We start from the raw sequence: 27,431 nt of genomic DNA, 5'->3' as shown, positions 1-27,431 counted from the left end.
ATTTTACATATTAAATTCAAAGACTTACTGTGACAGAAAAATGCTCATTTCTGTTTTTCTCTATGTGGACAAGCGAACATCTGGCTAAAAAAACATGTAGTTAATGTTTTCAGCAAGTTGTAGAAAATGTCCCAACACTGTAAAATTCCCCATTATTTATCAGGAGATTTATTAAATGCAGATCCTTCTAGTCTTATAAATATTTCTCTTAATCCCATGTCCAGTAGCAACCCCACAGGATGTGTAACTTGTTTTCTCGCTTTCTGCTGCAAGAATTACAGTAAACTCCCAACAAACTGAAGCAATAAAAAAAAAATCACCAAACCAAATGTTTTCACCAATTCTGATTTTATTTATCTTCCTTTAAAACCCCCATATCCATTATTTTAATACAGTGAGTGTCAGTTAATGTCAAACTGAATAAAAGACACATTCAATCAAAAGTTAGTCTATGGTGACTATGCAGGTCTTAATGCTCAATTGACTTTTTTTCTGTTGGCTCCAATTTTTTGAGTTAATGATTCACATTCAGTTTTGCAGCGGACATTTTTCCGGCTCTGATGTGAGGTCCTAAACTGCCACGCATGCACAAACCTGACTGTCACATGAGACATGTGCTTACAATAATAATATCATTTGTGCAACAGACAAAAACAGCTTGGTTATGATATTATTTCTCCTATTGGCTTGAACAGACGCTTCTATATAAATGTCCAACAAATCTGAAACTTCCTCATCGGGTCACACACACTGAGATCTAACACCACATATAAAAGTGGCTCAGGTATGTTTTGACAAAGAGAATAAATAAAATAAAAGGAAGAAATCTGATTTGGGTTGTTCACAGCTATCAGATCAGAGTCAGATGGGGGTGTGTGGGGTCAAATTCAGGCCACTTCAGTATGTAATGTGAATTACAAATGCAATCACAGCAAAGTTATGTCCACATAACCAACTTTTAATGATCAAGTCACTATTTTTCTTACAACAGAATGTGATTTCCTAATCCAAAAGGTACTGTAACAGTCTCTGTTCACTGCTGGAAGACACACAAGGACATGGAGCCCATCTGGATGCTGCTTCTGATTGGATGGTCAACAAAGTGTCTTTTCTTGGCTGTTCTCCACCGACTGGATAAATGAACAGGAAAGGGGAGCCAGTGGGGGTGGGGTACTGGGGTGAGGGTGGAGGTAGAGCTCAGGGCTACCAGAAGTTGGCTCTGCAGAAGGAGAGAGGTTCAACAAGTTAAAGTGAATCACTGGACTTGGCTGTCCACGGTGGGTGGCAGAGAAGGAAGAGCAGAGCTGGATGGAGGTGGTGATGGAGAAGTGACGATGCAAACTTGTTGGATTCAGTCAAGTACTTTATTACTTACCATTAACCATAACCATAACTCAAGATGCCATTGTTAGTTAAAAAGGGGATGTCATCAGGCCAACTGTCCCATTTCTATGGGTTATTCTACACTTATACATGAAATTAAACACAATAATCCAACCAACAGTATGAGATACTATGAGGTTATACAACTCTTACCCATTGCATGTACAGTGCATCCAGTATTTTTTTTACACATTTTGTTATGTTACAGCCTTATTCCAAAACAGATTAAATTTGTTATGTTCCTCAAAATTCTACAATAAATACCCCATAATGTCAAGGTGATTTTTTTGGTAAAAAAAAAAAAAAAGAAGAAAAAATCCCATGAACAGGTTTTCATCAAGAATGTCTGCTGCATTCATCCTTCAGCTGCATTTTGGCAAACTTTTATTGAGGAGTTGTTTCCGTCTGGCCACTCTCTGATTGTCACCTCCCTGATTAAGGCCCTTCGTCTCGATCGCTCAGTTTAGCCACTCTAGAAAGAGTCCTAGTGGTTCCAAACATCTTCTACTTACAGATGGATGGAGGAGACTGTGTTCTTTGAGATCTTCAATGCTACAGAAAGTTTTCTGTAGCCTTCCACAGATCTGTGCCTCAATCCTGTCTCTGAGGTCTACAGACAATTCATTGAACTTCATTGCTTGATTTGTGCTATAACATGCACCGTTTAATGTGGAACTTTATATAGACAGGTGTGGACAGGTCCACTTTGACATTATGGGTTATTTGTAGAAATTTGGGTAAAATAATGAATAATAATGAAACCATTTTATAATTAGGCTGTAACATAACAAAATGTGGAAAAAAGTAAGCACAGTGAATACTTTCTGGATGCACTGTATGCCCTGTTAACACTGGGCACTGAGTCTTGGGTGGTCTGATTATAGGTCAGCAGCTCCAAATGCAGGTGTGAATGCACCCAAAACAGATGCTTCAGAAACCTACAACACATGAGCTTTACATTGGTGTCAGGGAAGCATGACCACACAGAGTAAACACATCCCTGAGCACAGTGAATGCTTGTAGTGAAAGGATATATACAACATGGAGAGTTTACTGCACAAGATGCAGACAAAATGCACAGTAAAAACAGTTAAACAGGGCTACTAAGAAAAGCAATCACTGTACAGTGCTTTCCAAATCGCATAAGCTGTACACCAATATAAAAATCCACAGTTTCAGTTTGTGATCGCTGCTGCACAAGCAAAACTATTTTTGCAATACTGAAATTTTAATGTGTTTATTTTGTGACACAGCCTGTTCACTTTGGCTGGAGTATTGGAACAGATGCGGCTGCTTCTTATCAGTAATTTATAACTTGCCACTCCATGTACCATTAATTAATGCCACTGCCATGACTGGCATTGAAAACTAACTGGGGTGCTGAGTCAAACAATGAACCGATTAGGTCATCAACAGAGTGAATGAGCAACAATCCATCTAAGGCTTTGTACATTTCCTCTTTAAGGTACAGTTGCCTGAATTTTTATTGCGTGCCTCTAGCCAACATTAGGTTGTGTAATGGGAAATTACGGCTTGAGTGCTTTTTAAACTTGACCAACACTTGGGACTAAAAAGGTAAGGTTATCTTGACTTATCTTGTTATCTTGTATTTAATATGTGGGCTGTCATATTATTAAAGCCACTTCAACAACATACTAGTTATGTAGTTGACATAGATTTGAGTAATAGTTTTCACATGAGATATTGACTCCTTTGTCTTGTAACATAGGTTTTTGATAAAACCTAAAAAAATATGATACTCTGAATCATATTTAACCTTTTAAATAAAAAAACCCTAACCACATTCTGTTGTGGTATTGACTGGGCAACATTTTACATGTCTCCCTAAAACTTAAATCATTATTGTCGACAGTAATTCCCCAAAGTAGCAAATGTGTTGAGTGCACATGCTTTAAAGTTCCCATAAATTCTTCGGTGTCGTTTTATCATGTATACAGCTAGCCACCAATACCATCTTCTGTAACTCAATTCAATCCAAATTCATTCAAAAGATAAAAACTATGTGAGCTGGAAATTAGAAACCCCTCAGCTCCATTTTTTAAAATATCATATAATGTCTGCAAGAGTGCCCTTGAATGTGTAATAGTCTGTGATGGCTGGAAAGTCTAGTGGTAGGCTAGCTAAAATATAAATGCAGTCAGGTTTCCTCTCTAATGATGGCTTTGTTATTGATGAAAGTAAGTCCCAATTTTCTGTCTTCACAACTGAATTGCTGGAATAAATAATGTAGATTACAGAGCAGTGGTTCACAGGCTATAATATACACTGTGTGGATGAAAATTACATTATGTCCCCTCATAAATTAGCTTCAAAGCTCCTACCTGACAGGGGCTCAGTAGTTGATCATCTTCTTGATTGCATCAAAGCACTTCCATTTGTCTGGGATGTAGAAGGGTTCAAAGATGTGTGGGAAAGGGGTGTCATAACCGCAGACCCTCGTGATGGGAGCCTCCAGGTTTAGGAAGCACTCCTCCTGCAAAAGCAAAAACACACATGAGGAAATCTACTCTCATGATTGATCTAATGATATTAAAGGTAGGGTTATGGCAGAGTTTGGATCCTCTGCCATGCTGCTCTCGATTTCTCCCACCAAAGACATGTAGTCTGGTTACTTTGTTACTCTAAACTGTCCTTAGATGTGACTCTCGGTCATCATTCGTCTCTCTTCTGTATGTCAGCCTTATGCCTCTTGCCCAATAACAGTTGGGATCTGCTCCAGTTGCCTTCACTTACAGACACAAATCTGTTTTTTTTTATGTCAAAGCCTCCTAATACATATACAGTACACCAGCTACTGGTTTCACAATTAAATTTAAAATAGTCCCATAAAGGGCTCCTACGTTTTCTGCCTTAATTAGGTGTCCTTCATTGATAAGTTAGCGCAGTGTATCTACACTATATCCCCATCTAAAGCTTGTAGGCCAAATCTACACCAAATTCTGGGACACCCCACTGTTTTGAAAGGAAAGAGATACGGAATGATAACAATTTTGTCTTTTATTTTAGGGTTCAGCAGCTATTGTCTTACTTTATTCTAGTGTACCAAAATATTTCAAAACCAATAGTTTTCATATGATTTTTATAATAATAACCCTGGTTAACATACTAATTTAACACCATATAAAATTACAAACATGCAGATTCTTCTTTGATAAGCTGTCAGGGTTTCCCGATTCTCAGTCTTTTCCTCTCCACCACATCCTATCAAGTGCAGACAGTTCTTTGGCTCTGCAGTTTTGTCCCAGACTAGCATGAGCCTTCTTCTTGGCAATCCAGCACCAACCCTTCTTATCACCATCATCATTTACCCTTTCCCTAAACTTGTGCATAGTCCCAGTTTGCAAAACTATCCACTGTGGATATATGATATTGATTAGACCAGAAGTGTAGAACAGAAAATTAATAAGTGGTCAGACAACTTGACAAAATAATTGTATTTTTATTATCATACCTGACCTACATACAAGCCAAGTGTTTCATTCAGACGGCTCAGAGGAGTCCAGTGCTCAGGCAATTTGGCCAAAGTGCAAAACAAGCCATCACTCGTGTCTCTATATTGGCTTTTGACCTCTTCCCATGGAGACAAAGCAGATTGAAATTGGCGAAAACACTCCAAATGGGACAAACCCCCTGATGAGTTGAATGAACACACTTGGATGCATTCACACAGATTTGTAGAAACAAACCTGAAGTACCCTCTTTCAGATTATACTGACCTGCAAACAACTCAAGCAACCAAACGTTGCACAGCACCCTCTGTGTGCACTGCCTGTTTGTACAGTCTGACATGGGACACACTATGACATGTTTCCTGTGACACTGACAGCATCACAAACTCAACCATCCATGTAATTCCACATTACGAACCCACCAATTGGCTGCCATGGAGCAGTCTGGCGTTTGGCAGGACAGGCCTTGTATGTTTCACACCATTTTTTTCCATTTCTTATAAAACATCTGGCAGAGACAGGGGGAATGTCAGACTTGATGAGGAGGCCTTTTGTGCTTTGGTACTTTTACAACCGTAAAAATACAACACAACAAGAGAAACTGCGAGAGTCTGCAGCAGCTTACTGCTCTGTGTCCCTATGGAATTGCTATGGCAAAGAGGGAGCTTTCCAGTCTGGATGTCTGCTCCTGGGGATGTATTACTAAACGCATATCATTTCCAAGTAGGAGGACAAATCCAGAATGATCAAGACTGGATGAATGAAGCAACCAATGTAACAGCTGAACAGGAAAATATCAAACCTATAAATCTAAGCAAGAGATTTTAGGGGAACACCAGGACAGTAACAGTTAAAGGACATGTGGTAGAGAGTGATGAATATAAATTTTAAGAGACCATCTTCTTTTGCACCAATGAAAGTTCATCAAAAAGTCAAACATGCTTGAAGACCGAGTCAATAAAATTACAAATTTAAGTCACACACTTTTTAAAGATCCAACTGAAATATTTTGAAACATTGAGTTTATTGAGAAATGCATCACATTACAGGAATCTGAGGTGCTTTTAAACAAGGATCCCCTGTGTGCTTCATCTTTACCCACAGTGTTGGATTAGGTGAATTCAAAGATGTTAAAAGAGTTTTGCGGTTGGAAGATCATAGATATGAATGGACTAGAGCTGTCACCATTCATTTGAAAGCTGTACATTCATTCATACAAGGGAAAATATTCAACCTGCAATGACTTGTTCAAATTCAAAATGTATAGTCTTTGAGCACAACCCTGTAAGCAGACTGTATTTGAATTAATTCAAACATATTAGTCAGTATGAGTTTACCTACACTTTAGCTGTCAGCAATCTAGTGGGTTAGATTCAGTCAAGTCACAGTGTCCATGAAGTCTCCCCCTAACTGGCATTTGGATGCCAGCTAGAATGAAAATGGGAAAGCTTGACCAGATTTGCTGTGTGGGGCTCAGTGCTGCTGGCACTGTTATCTGCCTGGCAGCTGGACTCCTGCACCCTAGGACTGGCAGTCTGCTCCACCCAGCTAATTAACTGTGATTAGCTTTAATGAATGTACACTGAATGGAGACAACCACCACAACAAACCCTCCTTTCCTCTTGACCGCCATGTTTCCCCCTTCCTTTTGGACTCCAGAACAACCTGAAACTGATTCTCTCCAACAGATCCTGATACCAGCCACTGTCCTACTACTACCTACTGTTTTGCCCACTTTTTAACCTTGAAGTTTGTTTAAGCACACTGCTTTCCATCTGTGCCAAACGTGCATGACATTAGGGTTTATAGAGTACATTTAAACTTTGTTCTATAAGAAAATATATAAAAAGAGAAAACAAGTCAGTGGTTGTGGATTCACAAAATATTAATATTTGAAAACCTGAGTGTGGTGCCACTTTTTGTGTTTCTACATCTTTCCAGCAGGCTGAAACAGGACTGTGATGTATATTTCTCTGGGTTATGACACTGTTAGAAGTTGATTTTAAATTAAATTCCCATGAGATCACTATAACAGTTCACTCTTGTTTTAATTATTAATGCATGCAATAATTGGCACCAAGCTCACAGATAACTGATGTTTTCTCTGGAAACATGCAGACAATGGAATGTCACATTTAAACACAGTGTACTTGAACAGAGTCGGCCTGGAGCAAAGTTGCATGTGGATGTCATCAATACTGTCAGAGCATTTACATAATTGTTGTGCTGTGCAGGCTTGATTCAAATTACATTATGACTATTCAACTGAAAGCACTGAATGAGCTTTAGTTCGGTGTATTATGAAATGGTGAAATATCTGCCGAAATATAAAGAGTAAGGAACGTTTCCTGACAAAACAACAAAACCCCACAAGGAACTTGCTTTTGTTTCATCCCAATGTATTGATGAAAATGACTATGTGATACCAGTGTTCACTGAGATTCCAACCTCAAGATCTATTCTCTGCCTGACTACAGACAACCAGTCAGACAGTACCAGGGAGTTTGGTCTTTTGTTTGGATCTGTCTGTAATCTCCTCTAAATACATTGACTGGAAGTGGGAGAAAAGTACAGTAGTCTGACTGTCTGCCACCACAGCTGGACAGAGGATGGCCACACAACTCAGATTTCATTCAAATCAGTGTTTATCTTTTGGGAAGTGCATCATTATATGTAATATACTTAAATGTCAGAATAAAAATATGTCAACATGGTAGCACCAAAAAGCTTGCAACCAGCAGTGGTGTAGGATTTAAAAATACTTCACAGCTGGATCCTTAGACTTGCAGTGATGATATTATGTCTCCTGTCACACAAAAATCAAAGATTGTCAGAAACACCCGCAGATTGGAGGTTGCAGTTAGACACTGGTAGGAAAATGCCAAGACAAAGCCAGGATAGACCAGTTTGATTTTGACTGACAACTGGCAACTGACAATGTTTCTAAAGATGTTTTCTCAATGTTGTTCAGGTTAAAGAACATTTATTACAGTGGTAGCCTGGTGGTTACTGTGCATGCCACATAACAAGTCCGGCTGGGCACTTTTGTTGCACATCATACCCTCTTTCCCTGTCTCCTCTCTACCTTTCCTTCCTAGCCTGTGATACATAGATGTGGGAATGGTTGACTAACATATAATTTCTCATCTTTATAGAACCTTAAGCAGCTGGTACTGTATGGTACTAATTTATCATTTAGCAGGTGTACCTGCATTCTAACCTGCCAATTTTTAAGAGTCAGCATTTAATGCTTGGCTTGCCTCAGCTACACAAGCTTCGACATGGTATAGCTGGTCTTACTAAGCAGAGTCAAACCTGACAAAGTGAGTCTGCATTGTGCTATTAAGTACTGTATAATGTACAGTGAAATATACAGACAATACTATAAATTATTATAAAATAAAATACCGGGGTTACCATCTGGTTTTCATTTAGGCACCTGCATCTGAGTTATTGGTTATCTCGGTAAAGGGGTTAGGAGCTCAGAGTGACATTTATACAAACCAATAAACACTGGGACCAAGTAAATGGCCAAAACAAACATGTAATATTTTAGGTCCATAAAATGCTTATTTGTTCATTTTTCCATATAAATCAACAGAAATCTTTAAGAAAAATAAAAAATTAATCCAAAAAAAAAAAAAAAAATACAATTACTAAAAGAGAAAAGAAATAATTGGATTTAAAGTGCAAACATCACTACCAGTTTCTCATGCATTACATAACTTTGGTGGAGGCCATTTATTTTAGACATTATGAACTGTATGTCTAAAGACATTGAACACGTCAGATCAAATGCCATAGACTTGGATTAGAAACTTTAGTCCAGAAGTTGAGAATTGGCTTTGGAGACACCTAACACCCTGCTGGTTTACAAAGGGAAGAAAATGTTAATAAGTGAATTCAGCTTTAGGCTATTAAGAAATGGAGAGGAATGAGCAGCAGCAGTCCAAGATTAAGTAGACTCCATAAACCCTTACTCAACACAGGGGTACCTGTATCCAATTCTTAAGTCTTTTAAAGAAGCCTTCTTGCAGAAACACTGTGCTTTGAAGGGTGTTTAGTGTATCCCCTAAAGGAAAAGACATGGGGGTGCCCTTCCATCACTTTTATAGTGGAACACAATCCACTAGGGTTTGGTTACTCTACCTGCCATTCACTTAAACCTAAAAGGCAACCAGTAGCAGACTCTGATTTATGGGCAAACACATGCAAGCTTTCATTCTCAGCTAACGCCAACAGGGTCAGAGTCGATAGTCTTTGGACCACATCCCAGAAAACTACCACAACGCTGGCAGGAAGTGTTGGATCCTGTTAGGTCAAATTACACAACTAGAATGGAAAACAAAACTAGTAGAAGCAGGCAATGTAAAAAGCTATGAGACCAAATAAATGACTGGGGGTCTCAAAGTTACACACACACACACACACACACAGGCACACACACACACACACACACACACACACACACACACACACACACACACACACACACACACACACACACACACACACACACACAGGCACACACACACAGGCACACACAGACACAACCAAACATCATATGCAGTGTTATACTGTATGTATGTTTCTGTGGAGAATGGACAACTCCAGACTGCCATAGCTATAAAACTACAAAATATCTTTACTGCGGCATTGTACATGTGTTATAACACGTTATCTGTAGTGTTCAAAGCAGCCAATTGTTCTTGTAATGCACCATGTTCACAATTATACAGCACTCCATTATTTCTTTGACAACCAATGGAAAAAAAGAGAATATTTTTCTGAAGCAAACGGATCAGCCAGAGCTTGTACTTTTTGGAATCAACTATAGTCACGTCTGTAGTGCTTTGTAGAATTATTAGGAGGAGGGTGATTCACCATTTTGCACTGTGCATCCCTGAGGTCCATGAAAGCATTGTCTTTAGCCACATTTCATTTAGCGTTAACTCTGTACTAGTCAGTCATCAGCCAAACACAAAGGAAAGGTCCAGCCGTTGACACATTTTAACTCACACCAAACACTCCTCTGCTCTTAATACAAAAAAAATGAAAAGAGTGAAGTTATATAAAAACTGTGAAAGGCAACATATGGTTACATCAACATATATAGACAAATATACAATATAAAACAGCATTTTCAGAGTAATGAGTTTTAACTACAAACACTAAACGGAAAGCTGAAGGGTTTAAGAGGCCCAGAGCTCACATCTACATGAATTACCGTCTCAAAGCTCTACCCTTTGTGTGTGACTTTGATTAAAGTCCATGTAATGATCTCTCATTCAACTGCCTGCCCTGTTTGCAGCCTTTTTTCCTGCACACATGCTCTTGCAAAAGGATGATAAGACATTTACATGGCAGAGGAGAATCCTCTTCCCAAACACAGAAAGCACATGTTTCATTTACAAGAAATAGTGTAGTATTTTTAATAAACTTATTCTACTTATTTAACAGGAGTGATTGAATGAATACGGAAGCACAGACTGCAGCTCTGTGGCTGTTGAATGGTTTGAGTAAAGCAATATTTAACACATCCCAAATTGCAAAGCTAAAATGTCTATTCTTACATTTAAGAGATATTTGTTTCATTCCACAACAGTGTAATGGCTGAAAAAAAGATGTTCTGTAATTTGGATACCCTTATCTTATATTACAATAATCTGTATCTTTTATCTTACAATCTGTAACTTTAATACTTTTAGTAATGTTTATGGATCAATCTTAAGATGTAAAGTGACATTCAGGTGTTGTTCTGTGAGCTGAAGGGGTAGTTCGCCTTTACTTTAGTGGCTATATTTGGACTGCCAGAGGGAAAAGTGGGTGTCTGACACCAAAAATACAGGGGATAAAGGAAAAACGACCAAACCACTTACACAATATTATCCACCTCTATTCTGCACAACTGTCTTCAATAATAGACATTTGCATTTATGCCAAAATATGGTTAACTACACAACTTACATTTTGGTTCCCACAGCAAGATAACTAAAATATTAAAATAAGACAAAGCTTGGAGGTTTAAAAGTGCAACAGATGCCTTTACTGTAGGATAACCTGCTTCCTCTTAAAACATAACCAACCATACCAATATTTTTTTCTTTTTCCAACAAGAGTATCCAAATTGCTTGAGGCCATGTGAAGACTTCAGATCAATGGAATCAGTGAACACACCAACAACTTACATCATCCGCACACAATGCAAAAACAAGGAAACATGGAAATGAGGCGGATGACTCACTGGCCATTTGGGCTCTCACTGACAGAGGGAGAGAGCAACATCAGTCTGACAGTAAATTAGGAGAGCACTGATTGGTTTTACATTGTTGACTGTGACTTTATGCACATTAACAAGGAATCTGCACCACGTTCAGTGTTTTGCATAAAATTAGTCTGATGACTTTTAGAGAGGAGAACTCAATGAGAGTAGAGGGGTTGTCACTGCCTAGAGCCTCACTGGGAGAAACACCCCACATACTGAAGATAACTATCTCACCACACAAAGATAGATGTAATTAGGATAGTAGGGAGGAGAGGACTTTGCATTTAGTCATACATCACACTTAGCTCATACTTTGTCATCTACTGTCTCTGGCATGTATTGGTTACAGTGTCCTGGCCTTTTCTATTGCCAGCAACAAGTATTAATTTGTGAACCTTATATGGGTAGTTAGACCTACTGTGTCAACTGTCTGAGTAGAATAAACTTACAAAACACCTTCTGTGCACCTTTGGAAGCTACTACTTGCCACAATCTAACTACATTCATGTAGTATGTCTAAGTATGTGTAGACACACACACACACACACACACTATATATATATATATATATATATATATATATATATTCCTTCTACTTGCAGTACTTTCTTAGACAAGTCCTTGCACTTGAGTACTGAATTTGTGTACTCCTACCACATCTAATTAGTACACCTTAAGTACTGTATTTTTAAGCGTAAATATTTCATTTTTAGGAAGCACGTAAAAGGGTGCGTTATTAATATCGAATTACTGAAATGTTTACACTATGCAAGGTAGATAATGGCTTTTACTCCTCTAATCGAGAAAATATATATATTGAATTAAATGACGCCACTGTTGCTCATTTTAGTGGGGATCACCTAGAAGATTGGACTGGCATGTGAAAGTGTGTCTCGTGGGTAGCAAAACACCCGTGTTGCTTTAGGGCAGTCAGTGAAATGCTATTTTAACTTTATTATAAAGTGGGACTTTTATTGACAAAACCATTGCTACCAGTTAAGATCCGCAACTTTGAAAACCATCTCTTTTTCGCTGAGAGCTACAGAGCCCAATGAAATCTTGTCAAATTGATTATACAGTATTCTCATACGCAAACACAGACACTCACCTGGACTGTTGAGCTGATTTCAGCAGCAAAACCACCAGTTACTGGAGCCTCGTGACTGATGACCAAACGACCAGTTTTCACCACTGACTGAAAAACAGAGACAGAGATTAAAATAAAAAGTTTAGAGTTTGACTAATTTATAATGTGAAATCATCAGTTTTCTATAGAATCTAATCACTCTAATCAAGATTATGATGTTCATACACCTGCTAATCAAAGTCAGCTTTAACAAAGAAAGTTGTAGTATGAACATATTTCTTTCAATGAACGGAAAAAAATAATGATCAATCTCCTCTTAAACATGTGCTTAGACAGGATTTCTCTGTGAGTCTGTGCATTTTGTGCATGTATTTGTGTTTGTGTCCTATAAAGGTGAGGGTTTAACTAGTAGAGGTTCCACTAGTGAGGTTGTATGTGGGCTGGGAGACGAGTGTTACCAACTAAGAGTGGTTTACTTGGTGCCTCCTGTGGTATGCTATATCGGCTTACTTCCCACGTAGTGCACAAGGGTGTCTGGCTATGGTACAGTGTATGTGTGTTTGTGTGCGTGTGCATGTATAAAATGGATATGACACAACAGTATGAGCTGGAGGGCTGATTTAGGCTGGTATACAGGGCCAACAGGACAATCATGGACATTAGAGGTCTCAGCCTCCCAGACATTTGCATTTGGGTTTTCTGAAACCTGACATTACTGCAGAAGGATGCCTCTGCTCCACCCGTTATCTACCGCAGCATAAAACCAATACTATACTATAATCTCATCCACTTGCTACTGGTCCAGACCAAAGCTATGTCTGTTCTCTGCAACTTCAGCAAACCTTTTCTCTCCTATGTTGTAACTCTTGTTTGTTTCCAACAGTAAACTCTGTAAACACCTTTGAATGTGCACGTTGTTGTCCATATTATTTTCAGAATTTAAAACTCCACATAGAATTTACTAATATATACTAGTGAAAGTTCTGATCCATGTTTAAGGTTGTGTGTTGATTTTCCACTTAAATAACACCATCAAATACACACTTCTTTTAAACACATTGGGGTACATATCACATACCTCTCTGGTCCCCCAAAACCACAAACCACACCAAGCAGCTATTGGAACTAAGTAACCAGCTGAAAATAAGCATCACATTTCCATATGCCACGGTATATTAGGCCTGACACTTTTCCTTCCAAGATACCACATATGGCCACACACACACACACACACACACACACACACACACACACACACACACACACACACACACACACACACACACACACACACACACAGGAGCATTTTGGGGCTTCATGCTGATGTTAAAAAGGCAAATGTTTATGTTGCTGAGATCTTGGGTTTGGCTGTAAAGTACTAAATAACTGTGGCCAACTCTGCCACTATCACTAGCATTAGGGGCTAAATGCATCACTGAGCACTGTAACACTAATATTTGACAAAGTGCCAAATACATCACTGGAAACAATGTTTTATTTTATGAGCTATTACATAATAAAAACACTGTTTTGGGTTAAACATTGGTGGGGTAGGTGGAGTAAATTCAATGCTTGTGTCACTTTAGTGAGCCTGCATATTTAGCAATCTTTAATCAGTTGAGGTAAGTGAGTTCAGTGTGCAAAATTCACTGATTACATGACACCATCTTCAGGAATGTAGAAGCTAATAACAACACTAGAAGACAATAACAGCAGTTGGCAATCTGCACAGCGAGGAGGAATCAAGTGGTGGGTTGAGAGCGGGGAGATGTCTTGATATGACATGTTGCTGTTAGGTTCACCATAGCGCAATGACTCATACAGGTCTGGTGAATCAACAGAGCTGATGCCCAATCGTCTACCACACCCTGCTGAACCCCCACCTTGAAGAAACACAAACACACACATTTTTGTTTAACAGTCAGTGTGAGGACACTTATTGACTTATTGCATTTCCTAGCTCCCTACTGTTGTGCAGGCCATGCTAATCTACTCTAATTTTACATGTACTGCCTTACCCTAACCCTAACCAAAACCTAATCCTAAACCTAAACCTAAAACCTTATCTTAACCCCAAAATTGCTCTTTAAACACGCTTCTCCTTGTTAGGACCGGGTAAAATATCCCCTCTTAATAAAAATGTCCTCAGTATAACGGTTAAGAATTCATGCTGGTACTCTAATGATAGCCATACAAACACACACGAACATAACAGTACATAACAGTTAACATAACTTCCAATTTACACTGTCACATCAGCATCGCCCTGTTGGTCATCTCCCTGAGGGGAGAGCCATCATAGCACTCGCTGCATCAGGAGTGCATTCTTCAGATGCTTTTGACACAAAAGGAGACTGCCACTGTTTTTACAACATCGTGGGATAGAATTTCAGACGATGGGGCCTGGGAAAAAACTTGTGACCCAGTTAACAGATTTGTCCTAAATTCGTGCTGCTTAAACACAAATGACAGTTTCTAGGAAAATGTCCACTAGTTGGCATAAGTTAGTTCAGTAGGCTATTCCAGACATACTGGTGCATGCCAGCACATTATACGAAAATATGATCACATAAATTGTATAATGCATCACTGTCTGGTGCAGCAAAATAACCCACAATAAACGGTACCGCTGGTCCGTAATGCAGTTTATGTGATGATTTGAAGTCTTAGTATTTTAGTCAAAGGAAAACAGGAAAAATATAGTTAATAGTAAAAAGCACTAAAACAACACTAGATGCACGTATGATACAGTAAGGTTTAATATAATATCTCTGTTGATCTGTAGAACTTAACCAAACATCAAGGAAGAAATGAAGAGCCTACAGCCATGGTAGAAGTTCTGCAGATTTAATGCTTAAAATAGTATAGTCACCACCTTAGCTTAGTATGCTGGCATTCTGATATGTAATATTTTAACACAAAGCACAAAGTAGAATTCTGATCTCATAACAAGGATAGAGAGAAAAACGCAGGGGATAACCAAAGTCATTACAATTCATCATCTGGGAATCATGAATGGAACAAGTTTTGCACTGATCTTCAATAGCTGTTGGAATATTTGATTGGATAGAAGAAACAAACTGACATGGTGGTTGTGAAAAAGAAAAAACTTTAGTGAGTTGGATTCATCCTGTGTGGACTATTAATGTCAGCCATCTGGAACCACGACACCACAGTGGCTAAATTATGACTGGGGTATCTCCTTCCAGATCTGGACCAGGGCATCTGAGGTGCAACCTGGCATGTCAAATGGATTGAAACATGAAGTTGTAGAGGTGTTTTTTTGTTTGTTTGTTTGTTTTTTAGGCCAGGCAAGTGTGAGGTCCAGTCAATTCATTCCTTCCAGAACTGCCTGCATACTCTCACCCCATGAGGCTGAACATTGTCGTACACCAGGAGGAACCCAAGATCCACTGTCCCAGCATAGGGTCTGACAATTTAACATCTGTCTCATGTAGTCAGGGTGAACCTGCTCTCATCTGTGAAAAGCCCAGGGTGCTAGTGACAGATCTGACAATGCTGGTGTTCTATGGCAAATGGCAATTGAGCTCAATATTGCTGAGCAGTGAGCACAAGGCCCACTAGAGGACGTCTGGCCCTCAGACCATCCTCTTAAAGATCTCTGGCAGTGCTTATACTGTTCCTCCTAGCACAAGGGGCAGATACCAGTCCTGCTGATGGACTAAAGACCTTCTTCTCCCCTGTCTAGCTCTACAAGAGTAACTGTCTATCTCCTGGAATCTCTTACATGCATGCTTGAGACTGTGCTGGGAGCTTGTGCAACCTCTGTAGGGTTCAAGTATTGCCTTATGCTACCAGTAGTGGACCTAACCCTAGCCAAATGCAAAAACTGGGAAAAACAGTCAGAGAAAATGTCAGTGGCCTCCACCTGTAAAACCATTCCTGTTTTGGGGGTTATCTCATTGTTGTCCCTATAGTGCACCCGTTGTTAACTTCTAATATTACAAAAATGTAACTGACTTGATGCTATACTCTTTTTTTAATTTTTTTTAAGCAGTGTACAAAAGAGCAAATCAAATAGCTTCAGATTACTACCTATTCACAAACAACCTAACACCCCAATTGCCTGACTCACCTCACTGCCTGAGGTTCAATTACACACAGTAAGACGAGAGGCATAAAAATGACACACAAACATTCAGTTGCTTTTACATCTCTGACAGGAGACCATAACAGCACTCAAACTTCTACATAGCAATTGTGGCTACAGCCTTTAACCCACTTGCTTCCGGTTGCTGGATGAGTTTTGAGGAGACAGAAACATCCACTCTCATTGTGTGGTTTGACCCTTTTCTCTAATGTCATCCAGTCCTCTTATTTGCCCGTGACAGCCACCTTTCATGTCTGTAAATTTGGGACTCAGAACAGGGGCAAAGCCGTTACTTTTAAAGACAGCGGTGGAGCCAAGGGAAGTACACAGGACACTGTAAGAAGATGATCAGTTAGACGCATCCAAGGAGAGAAATTATATGCCTTGAGTGAGGACAGCATGGTTAAGCACATCATAAATCTTGCAATAGAACCTCAGGAAGACATGCTGGCAGGGGGATCACTTTGTTATGGTTATATTATGGACACATGCCTGATGAGTTTATTACTGTGTGGCTCGTGCCCTGTGAAAGAAGGAGCATCTTCTTACCAAAACAAAAGCAATGAGAAGAGGCTTTGTAGATACGAAGACTAGCAACACTATGCACCAATTTTATTACAAATACTTACAGTGGACAAGTTCGCAATCAGACAAAAAACAGGGTGATCATGGTCATTTGAGGATAGAGGCCAGAGTTTAACAGGTCCTGAATATGGGTTCAATTTAGAATAGATCCTGTTCAGTTGGTGAAACTGTGCTCTTTCCACGACCAACCAAAGACAGAGAACTAAATGCTGGAGAGAGGAAATGGCAGAACTGAGAAAGAAAATGGTAAAGTTGCCTAACAGTAGACTTTCGGTGAATATGGCACTGACATTATACTCACATTTTGATCTGCTCTGAATCAGCTTCATTTAAAATGTCTCCTAATAGTGTCTATCTCCTGGGAAAAGTCAACAATCTCCAAGGAAGTGTAGACACAAGTACGGCTATAAATTAGTAAACTTATCATTTACTACTAAAATTTTCCCAGACAATAATTACATGACAAAACAAGAATACACACCCAAAGCTGTGCTTGACTGAAGTGCCAGCTAGGACACTGTGGCATCATCTCAGTGACACTAGCTTAGTTTCAGTGGAGGGCAGACACTTTCCAATGTAAGGGTGGGCAGATAAACATAATTGTTTCATACAGTAAGTGATTTTTATGATGAATATTTACAGTTGGCCAGAACACATTAGATTGTACCCTTCTCCCTAGTTGATGTAATACATGAGGTCAAATGGCTGTACTGTAATTTTTAAGACAGCCTCTCACTTCTGTAAGATGTTAGCTTGATACATCCTGCTGTCTGCCCCAGACCTGGCTTTGAGTCAAAACGAGGATTCCTGGTTGGTGGTGGCTGGTGGTAGTTGGGCTGGGCGACAGCTCTGGTGGATGCAGCTTTACTACTCATTGTGCAACAGGGCTGTCATTAGTTGCCGGAGTCGTTCCACTGGCTGCAGGGGAAATGTCATGTTTACTGCCATTCCCATACACACCCAAACCTAATGAGCAGCATGGAACTCATCCTTCTGCATTCAGTCCACCCTGACTACTTCGTCCTACGTCAGACTCCTTCCTTCCTGACTCCATCGTTCTTCAATGCTGTGGTCAATCTTATGCTTGTCACTCATTTTTCTTCTTACTCTTCCTTCCATCTGTCCCTCAAACCATCCATTTATTCTACTCTGCTTTCATGAAGCCTACGCTCTGTCCCAGCGCTCCCCATCATGTGGCCTCACCACTGAGAGGCTGGCGGCCACTGACCTGGCATAGCCTCAGAGGCTAAGGTCAGAACTGTCACTCTCCCATGGCATATGTACTTGCGCACACATAAATGGTGGCTTTACAAAGATGTGTACATATACACACACCACAGCCACATATTCATATGTATGTAGTCTACCCATGTAAACACATGACTTTTCATGGATTGCTTATAATTGATTTACATTATATTATATATTATATATTATATTCTGACAGTGGTAGCGAGTTACTTTCATAGGTCACCTCCTTTTGCTAATGCTGTTATGCTATTTCGGCACATGAAGAGTCATTTTAGTTAAAAGGCGTTGCATGTGTAGAGGAAAATTGAAATATAGAAAAACAGTGGTATATTTATCCAGTGTATAGTTATCACAGAGCACTAAATCATTCTAAAAAGGACAGTGTACAGACGATGGGGATGAGAAATGAGTAACTTTGAGCTAAACTGGGATGTGGTTTTACTGGTGCAGAATCACATAATGTGCTTTCAAAGTTTTCAAAAAACATGCAAATGTCTTTCCAGAGGAAGCTGCCAACACTTAAAGGTCGAATCTGTATTTTTACACCACCAAATTGGTCAAGAATTATTTAAAAATAGTGGTGATGACAAAAACAAAATCTGCTTGTGCTTGTACTGTATGCAAACACACACATACACACTAGTCTGGAAGTGACTGCCTGTGTTCCCATATAGTATGCCTCCCTCCTCTTTCCTCAAGCCGTCCATCAAAATGTGAAAGGAAGAGAAAGTTTAGTTCAGTGCCGCCACCGAGGAGTCTCTAGACCCGCTGGCTTCGCTCCCTTCCGCCGACCCTGTAATTGTGCGGCTACCACAGGGTCTTAACTCATGCCCCACCATGTGATCTCCATGACAAATGAGAGTCGGGACGAGGCTTGACTACTTGCTGGGGCCTTTAAAGTGGCACTCTGCGATTAGCGGAGACGGGTGAGTGCTTTGCAAACCGGAGGCCCTGTTAAATCACAGTGCTGAGAGTGAAACAGGGTGGGAGGAAATACAAACACTCACTCTTTCAGAACCACACAATCGCTTGCACTCTGTTTCTCTCATGACACAGAGAGGGAGAAAGTGAGATGGAGAGCGAGAGAGCAAGAGAGAGAGAACGAGAGAGAGCGAGAGAGAGAGCGCACAAGAAAGAAAGAGCAGAAGAGGGTGCTGGGCAGAGGGCCAAGCCATCCTCCAGAGGAGCCAGGACGCCAAGGGAGACCTCAGACAGAAATAACTCCAAACATCCCATAAAGACCCATTAAAACCAATTCAACTCAATTACTCCCTGACACACACACACACACACACACACACACACACACACACACACACACACACACACACACACACACAGTACCTTTCTGCCCTGAAACCACAATGTAGTGCCGTCTGTGCATCAGGGAGTACACACAGGCACACGGGCTACTATTGTACATGCTCCAACTTGATGACAGCTCTTTATGAACATCTCACAGGCTGTTGCATGTATGAGCAGACAGTAAGGCAGTAAAAATCCATCAACGATTTTTTAAAGGCCTTATAAAGTGCTGCAAACTATAACAAAGGGGTGGCTTCTGTGGATGCAACAACCCAAATATTTCTTTTAAGGAGGATTTTAACTCAGCAGGATAACCTGTATAAAGTGAAATTGTATAAAATTGAAATAGAATAGAGAGTTTTTGACTTAGGATGGAAATATTAAACACATAGTCAGTCACTGTAAAAAGCACTATCCTGTACTACACAGATCTTCCTGGTTAGGCCATGCCGTTTGCCTGCAACTATGAGTAGGAGGGATTCTACAAGGGGTGCACAAAATAAAACATGATAATTCAACACCGTAGCCTTGCAATAAATAGAGCCAATTTATCTTTTCAAATTAAAACTATAGTAAGCTATGTTTTTACAATTGTTCCTTATGTATATAAAATGTATGCATGAGAAAAAAAAAATCAATGTAAAAAATCCACTTTATGATGTATAATTTTCACTTCATTAACTGCTTTGATTATGTCACCAATTTCATTTGAATGACTCCATAAAACCTAGTGTCACAATTACACTGTGGCACAACAACAGCAGCAAAAAGTTTTTGCAAAGAACCTCAGTACACGGCTAAGGTTTTCCTGGTACGAATGATCACCACTCTAAAATATTAAATAGGCCAAATAATTAAGATGAGGATGTCCTGTTCATGTAACAATGAGTATATACAGTTAAACCAGTGGTGTTTAGTGGCAGTGGTAGCATCACAAGAAAACACCCCAATTCCATTAACCCATCTTAAAAGCCACTGAAAGACACAGTGCAAATTGAGGAAGCTCTGAAGAAGAAAGCTAACGCAAACCTCCTGCTCCAGCACAAACCTTCACAACAGGAAGCTAGTTTAATGCATCCCAGTACCCGTGACATTCCTGCAGGAACACGAAGGCGACGCACAGGACAATGCTTCTGGTTCCCTTCAGTACTGTGCAAAATGAGGGTTTGAAGTAATTGTTCATGTGCCAAATGTGTTGTGACTTTTATAAATACTGATTAACGTGTTTAGATGTGTAGTGTATGTGTGTCAGTGTCCTCAATCAACATTTACTACGTTTAGATTAATTTTCATTTCCTGCATTAATCTATTGAGAGGTCTTTTAAGTTTCAAAAAGCCAAATTTTAAACATTATGTTGTTCCGAAAAACACAATAATGGTTCACATTACACCGAGTCCATAAATAGCCACTTTTTCACCTGCTGCGGAACCAACCAGGTACAGTGGTGATCCCAAATGCTTATTGCAAAAGGAGTGAATCATCTTGTTGGTAGCCTGTACATGCTTATATGTTAGAGTTGGTACCTCATCAAGGAAACTGTTTCCGAAACAGTCTCCTGGTCTGTGTTCAGTCGGCTGTGGCTAGATCTCAAATGTCAAAAAAGTATAAAGCTTAGAGCTTAGATGCTGTTTGCACAAAAGTCAAAAGATGTTTTTTATCCAGTGGAAAATGTGCACAATATCTACAATATCATTACATTTCTCTGTCTATTTCCTCACAGAAATAGTGATGAGAGGTCAAATTTCAGTTTGAGTTGAGAAAACTCTGACTTCAGTAAAAACATATCTGAGTGCCAAACTGTGAACTCTGAAGTGCTGACAAAAAGTTGTCAAAACTTCAAAACTGAATTGAGCCAATGGAAGTTCAGAAACAAATGAAAGTCAAAGAAAAACATGAAAATAATTAAGAGTTTAATAAGTGCTAATAATTCACATTGAATTTTAAAGGGTATTTCAAAATATTATACACAGAAAACACATTGGTAAATTTGTTTTATATGAATCATTAATGCTAATGTGAAAAAAAAGAAAAAAAAACATAAAAATATCAGCTTGAGATTGATGAAAAATTGTATTACTCTTTGGTTGTTTTTCAGCTTATGTAACTGACTTGATGATTTATAGCTAACCCAGAGAATCCTTGGGCAACTGACTGTCTATGTGACGAGGGGACCTCTTTGATGCCTCTCAGCCTTGTGACTTGGGACTTCAGACGTGCCTCTTTTTTGCTCACTTCTGCTATCAGCCTACTGACTGACCTCAATGATCTCAGTCTGCCTACACCTCTGGCCAATGCTACTTGACTAACCCGTCCTCTTCAGTGGAAAAATGATGATCTGGCCTGAAGAAGCCAACAGCCAGTCCAATAGAAAATGCTTTTTGCTTTTAGAGGGTTCGTTTCAAAACAAAAACGGTCACTGCCATCATTATGATTACAATCATCATCACCACCATCACCATCAGGTATCAAAATTGTGTTTCAACTCCCCAACAATCACTACAGGAAACAAATGGAAGCAAAAAGAGAGATTTCCCTGTCTAATTTAGATTTTTGTGCCCATTTGCAACACTCTGTGGTAATTAATCTCATCTGTTTGATATGGATGGGAGAAAGCCTGAGGTGAGTGACACAGTATACTGATCTGTGGTGATGACTGGTTAGTCCGCCTCTCTGAAAAAACAACAGAGCAGCCACTGCTTATATTGATGTGATTTGCATTCTGGGGGTCGACCAGCATGGTGAGCCTATAGGATTTTTCAATGTCTCTTAGTGTGGATTTGCCAGACGTAAGGCCTCATCTCTCCAGTGAGTGACAGTGAGAAGAATTTGAGAAATCTCCAGTGCCTAGCTGTGGAATGCAAAGAGTAGCTACTGCCAGGAGGAAGAAAGGAAAAGAACTCAGTAGCAGACGAAACTGAAGGGATTGGAGAAGACACAAAGAGGAGATTACTATACCTTGAAGATTACTGGTAAACCACAAACGGCTTCATCGACCACAAATTCTGTGATGCAAAGGTCTAATCTAGATAAATTACCCGAATGCTATAAACGGGAGTGCTGGTCAAGAATTCTATTCTTTTTGCAGTGTTGCATTACGCCATGCTTTTTACCAGTAACACCGGGAGAGAGAAAGAGGAGCTGGATCCATCACCGAAAAAACAACCATGAGTAATTTTCCACTGATATAACCATTGCTGCAGCACGACACATGACAGAATTATGACACACGCACATCAGCCAAAAGGCACATTTAACCCCCCTCCCCTGCTCCTTCTTGCCCCACATGTTTTCTTTCCTTCTCTCCACAAAGTCCTGCTCATTGGATTCACAGTGCTCAGTGTTAACGAATATGGGGAGTGGGGCCCAAACCTCTAGCCACTTTCCTCCTTCACTATTTTCCTCTACTGCATTTGTGTTTTTGTGTGTGTTTGTGTGAGACAGCGGGTCAAAGACATTAAGAGTGTGGTGGTGGGCCCGGCAGCAGAAACTGGATGGGACCCCTCCACAAAACAGGAAACATAGGAATGAGCCCAGTTTGTCTGCTAATCGCTAACAGGCACACCACAGAGTCAGGCCGTCACTGAGCTGTGTGTGAAAACTGGACAGGTATCACCAATTTTTTAATCTCTCACCAATTAATACAACACTAACACGCTGAACGAGGTTTTACATTTGCAGTTCTAAACAGACTGTCTGGTATGTTTTTCCTGGGAACAATCCCCTGGCACACAACAGGGGTTCCCACCTTTTCACAAAAATCTTTTAACTGCACATTCGCATCAAACTACAGACTAAAAATGTTCTCTGAATTTGTTGAATTTACAAATGTTTGATGGGTTAACAGTTACTTTAAACCCTGATTAAAAATTAAATGAGGCAACATGATGGCCTATGGGTGTCTTGAGATCCTTAACATGCACATGAAAAGGTTTGCAAAGGTTAGTATTTGATTTCATAACATTACTTACTCTCTTGTATTTTCCCCTCTTTCCACTACTGCAGTGGCTGGTCAAATAATCAGTTAGTCAATTATAAGTTAGAAATAATTTTAGTCAATAATGTCGCAAAAAACTAAAATGAATTGGCGACTTGTGTCTCTGGTCAACCGTAATGAATGAATTACTATTCTTACTACCCTTTCTTATTAGTGTTAATGCAAAATATGACAAAACTAAACAAGCATAAAACCTGATGAAAAGCAGTGGTGTTGAAACTTCTTCTGTCTCACCTACACCCCCCCGTCAGAAGTATAACTACATCAACATGTCTTCTTCTGAATGGGTTTTAAATTAGACGTTATGTAACATCCAACTACAATTATAGAAAAGTAGAACTGTCTTTGTTTAGGCGTGGTGCCTTTTTTGATTGAGGTTGTTCACAGGCATGTTCTTTGCACTTGAAGCTGGTAGTTTAACGATCTTTGTGACAATAGACAAATCAGCCTTGCGCCGTTAATTTTTTGTTCAAATTAACTAGAGACTATCTTAAGAGAGACCATGGTTTTTCCACATCTGGCAACCTTGTGTGGTAGGAATACTTCCCATCAATCATTTTTGTCATTTTAGAGCAACTGTTAAATAGTCAAAAATTAACAAATCTAAAATGTTTTATAGTTTTTCAAGAACATTCACATTAAAACAATGCTTTATTCTGTTATGTGCAAATGCCTGTTGCTATAGTATGTTTTACTGATCTTTTTATTTTACTAAAAAATGAAAAGCTTGTTGAACCTACTTAGGTGTAATTACTACTGCCAAGTTACTTGTTTGCAGATAGGGTTTTTCTCTATCCTGCTGTTATTTGAATAACACTAATCTAAAATATAGTGGAAACAAGTCCTTCTTGATAATAACACCAGTCCTCAACACACAAGGAGAAGGCAGGTCCTGGCCCATCATCTGGGAGGCCACCTATTAATAGCTATGATTTACTGTTACTACATCATATTGCAAGCTCAAGGCTCATCTTAATTCGAAAATCAAGAAAAGGAGGGTGGGCTATCATTTAATGTTGTTCAGTCATGGAAATGCAAAGGTCATAAGAAGCAGTGGGCGCAGATGTTAAATGACTGCAGATGAAAAGCATAATTGCCGGGTTATGGATAATGTCATTGTATGGTTTGTTTGAAGTAAGACACCGCCAGATCTTTACTGAAGAGTAGACATGCATCATCATTTAGTTGGGTACAATCAGTGAACAAGTTTCAAAATTCAGTGAAGTAACAAATTAAATAAAACCTGCTGCGACCCGTTCACATGCAACAGGCAAATTAGCAATTGCCAGCAGACTTGCTTCAACAATTTTCCACATGGCCGTTCAGAAACCTGGTTTCCTTGGATGGAGTCCATACATATTCCTAACTCAACATGATTGTAGCTTAAACAAATATAATGAGGCTGCTTTGAGTGCTAGATGTCGCAGCCGACTTCTTAAGTGGTGGGGTAGGGAATGTGTCCAGTTCTTGTAAAATATAAATTTGTCACTTTTCTCTGGCTCAGTGGCTTTCTCAGTGATCACCTGACAAAAAAATAAATGCTTCAAGTTGTGGAATGGTTAATAAGCTGACATCATCATTAACATCACCTATTATTCTGCAACTGAGCTTTGCATCTCTTGTGAACAGAACAGAGTCTTGATTTTTCTTATGATGTTATTAAAAAAACGCTTCTGCCAGATGTGGCAGAACAATCCTGTTCAAAATTGGGAAAAACCTTAGCAGATTCTTGCCATAAGGAAAACTGATCAACGTTATTGAAAGCTCACTTAACCACATTCAAACACTGACATTCGGTCAATTTTTCCAAAACATGTTCAGAAGAGGTTGAGGGGAGAGAGGTTGGGGAGGGGGGGTTAAACGTAGATATTACTTATTTGGTTTCTCACTGAAAGAAACAGCCAGACTCCTTTAATAGTCATAAATATTATAGTTATGGTTTAAACTGCTTCAGAGACTGTTTTTATTCATAACCAAAGAACTATTTCCATCCAAGGAAGCCAGAATCAGTTTTGCATAAATACAGACAATCAGATGTTTAAAGAAATAAAAAGATTCTCCTCAATTGTAATGTTCCATACTAATGTGTGGTGGAAATTTCAGCCAATGGTGCATTGCTCTGGTTATGGCAACTTCAAGTGACAATAAAGTGATTATTCAATCCCATATAATTACAGCAGGTGATATTAAAAACAATGACCACAGCTATATCTATCTATCTATCTATCTATCTATCTAACCATATATTCATTTTGATCTTGACACACACATATATGTATCTGATGACAGACACTGGTGATACTGGTGTCTCCTTCAGTCCATTTGCTTCCATGTATTTTTCCACCTCACTGAATGTCAAGTGATCTTGGCAGTATCTTGTGTCCTGCCTGAGTACTGACTGCTTTCACACTCTGTATTCACCTGACCTGACTTAGGACACGTACTGTAGCTTGAACCATTAAGAAAATAAAAAGGGGGGGGGGGGTTGCTTTGATAAGCATGTCTTATCTGTCCAGTAAGTCAACAGAGCCCAGAGCACTCAGAACACACAGACACAGCAACCTGCATCACTTCCAAGAATCCGAACAGCTGCTGCTCCTCCTCTATTATCCATCCATTAAATGCTTGCTTTTGTTTGTGACTGACAATTTTATTTGTGTGCGGTGAAACTTGACATACTGGTGCACTTGTGAACTTAAAGTCCTTAAGTGACTCCACCTGCATGTGTTTTGGGGGGGTTAAACAGGTTCAGCCAAATTGCTTGCATCACTAAGAGGGCTGAGATCCAGGCAGGGCTGCAGTCAGAGACTTTAACTAGAGCGCAGGCCAAGAGACAGATCTATTGAGGGACGAAGTTTACACACATTTAAGAGAAGACAACCATCTGACGAAAACTGTTACCAGGCACAACAGGGACCTAAAGGTCATCTCCTGTCCTGATAGCGTGTCATCAGAGTTGGCACTGCTCCAAAATATTCATACACTAGAGCTGGTTCAGCAAATCAAGGTGTCCTAGTATGAAAACTTTAAGGTCAAGCTCTTTAGCGTGACTGGACACAAGTTGTCTGATGTGATATAAACTACTTAGATGTAATAAATCATAACTCTAACAGGTTTGAACAGCAACTGCAACTGCATTATATTAAACCATTACCAATACAGTGGGAATGATGAAATGTTTCTGCATCTGAAGTAGCAGATTATAGGTTTTTGTTTTCATAAAGCAAATATTTCCCTTTGTTTTTGCAAACCACATCTTCGTGGCTATATTGTGGTGTATGAATATTTGCCAGCAGCCAAAGTTGTCCTAACATAGAGCTGGTCTGCACTTTCACCATGTTTACTCCTTAGGGGACAGTCAATGTTGATGATGCCAAAACACAGCACAGTGGTTTGTAAAACTCATAGACAGGATCGAACTGGAAAGTTATGATGGCAGCAGCTGTTTAATCTTTGGTTGTGATGATCTTGCAGCAATTCAGGCGCATGTTACTTAATTAACCGTGAATAAATGCTTGCACACATGTGATTGGCCAACGCAGCATATTGACAGTACACGCCATGTTTTGTTGCAGGAAGAAATTTAGCCACATCCATACATTGAACAGCGTCCATTTGGCAGCATCCAACGCCCCAGCGCCCGCTGCATGAATGCACTTCCCCATTCAAGTGAAATTGCATTTTTTCATGCACAGACAAACTGTCCAAGCATATCTTACGAAATCTAAAAATATCCGACATAATTAACATTACCACCTACTTGGACAGCAGATATATGAATTATGCTAGAGAAGGATACATTTTTATGATCTTTTTGATGCTTTTTCAGCTGTGAGAAATTGTTGCCCTTGGAAAGCATGGTAACTGACATAAATTCAAGCTGACGACAGCTATGTGGGGGTGAGTGTAATGCTCAAAAGACAGTTTGTGGATGGAATATAATTTAGGTCTTTCATAGGAGCAGATGGGACTTGCAAAC

General features: G+C 39.5%; 1 protein-coding gene across 1 annotated transcript in view; it reads right to left on the bottom strand.

Moving 5' to 3' along the window:
- Positions 1-337: 337 nt before the first annotated feature.
- bckdhb (branched chain keto acid dehydrogenase E1 subunit beta) overlaps positions 338-27,431 on the bottom strand; it is a 49,102-nt gene continuing 22,008 nt past the window's right edge. The window contains exons 9-11 of the mRNA XM_026372433.1: positions 12,227-12,313; positions 3,726-3,877; positions 338-1,219 (exon numbers count right to left, since the gene is read on the bottom strand). Of these exons, the coding sequence (XP_026228218.1) occupies positions 3,737-3,877; positions 12,227-12,313 (228 nt within the window). The 3' untranslated portion in view covers positions 338-1,219; positions 3,726-3,736. The remainder of the gene's footprint in view (positions 1,220-3,725; positions 3,878-12,226; positions 12,314-27,431) is intronic.

This window comes from Anabas testudineus, chromosome 16 (genome assembly GCF_900324465.2).
Source record: "Anabas testudineus chromosome 16, fAnaTes1.2, whole genome shotgun sequence".
Lineage (NCBI taxonomy): Eukaryota > Metazoa > Chordata > Actinopteri > Anabantiformes > Anabantidae > Anabas > Anabas testudineus.
The sequence above is the reverse complement of the archived record's forward strand: the minus strand, read 5'-3'. Positions and strand labels throughout refer to the sequence as shown.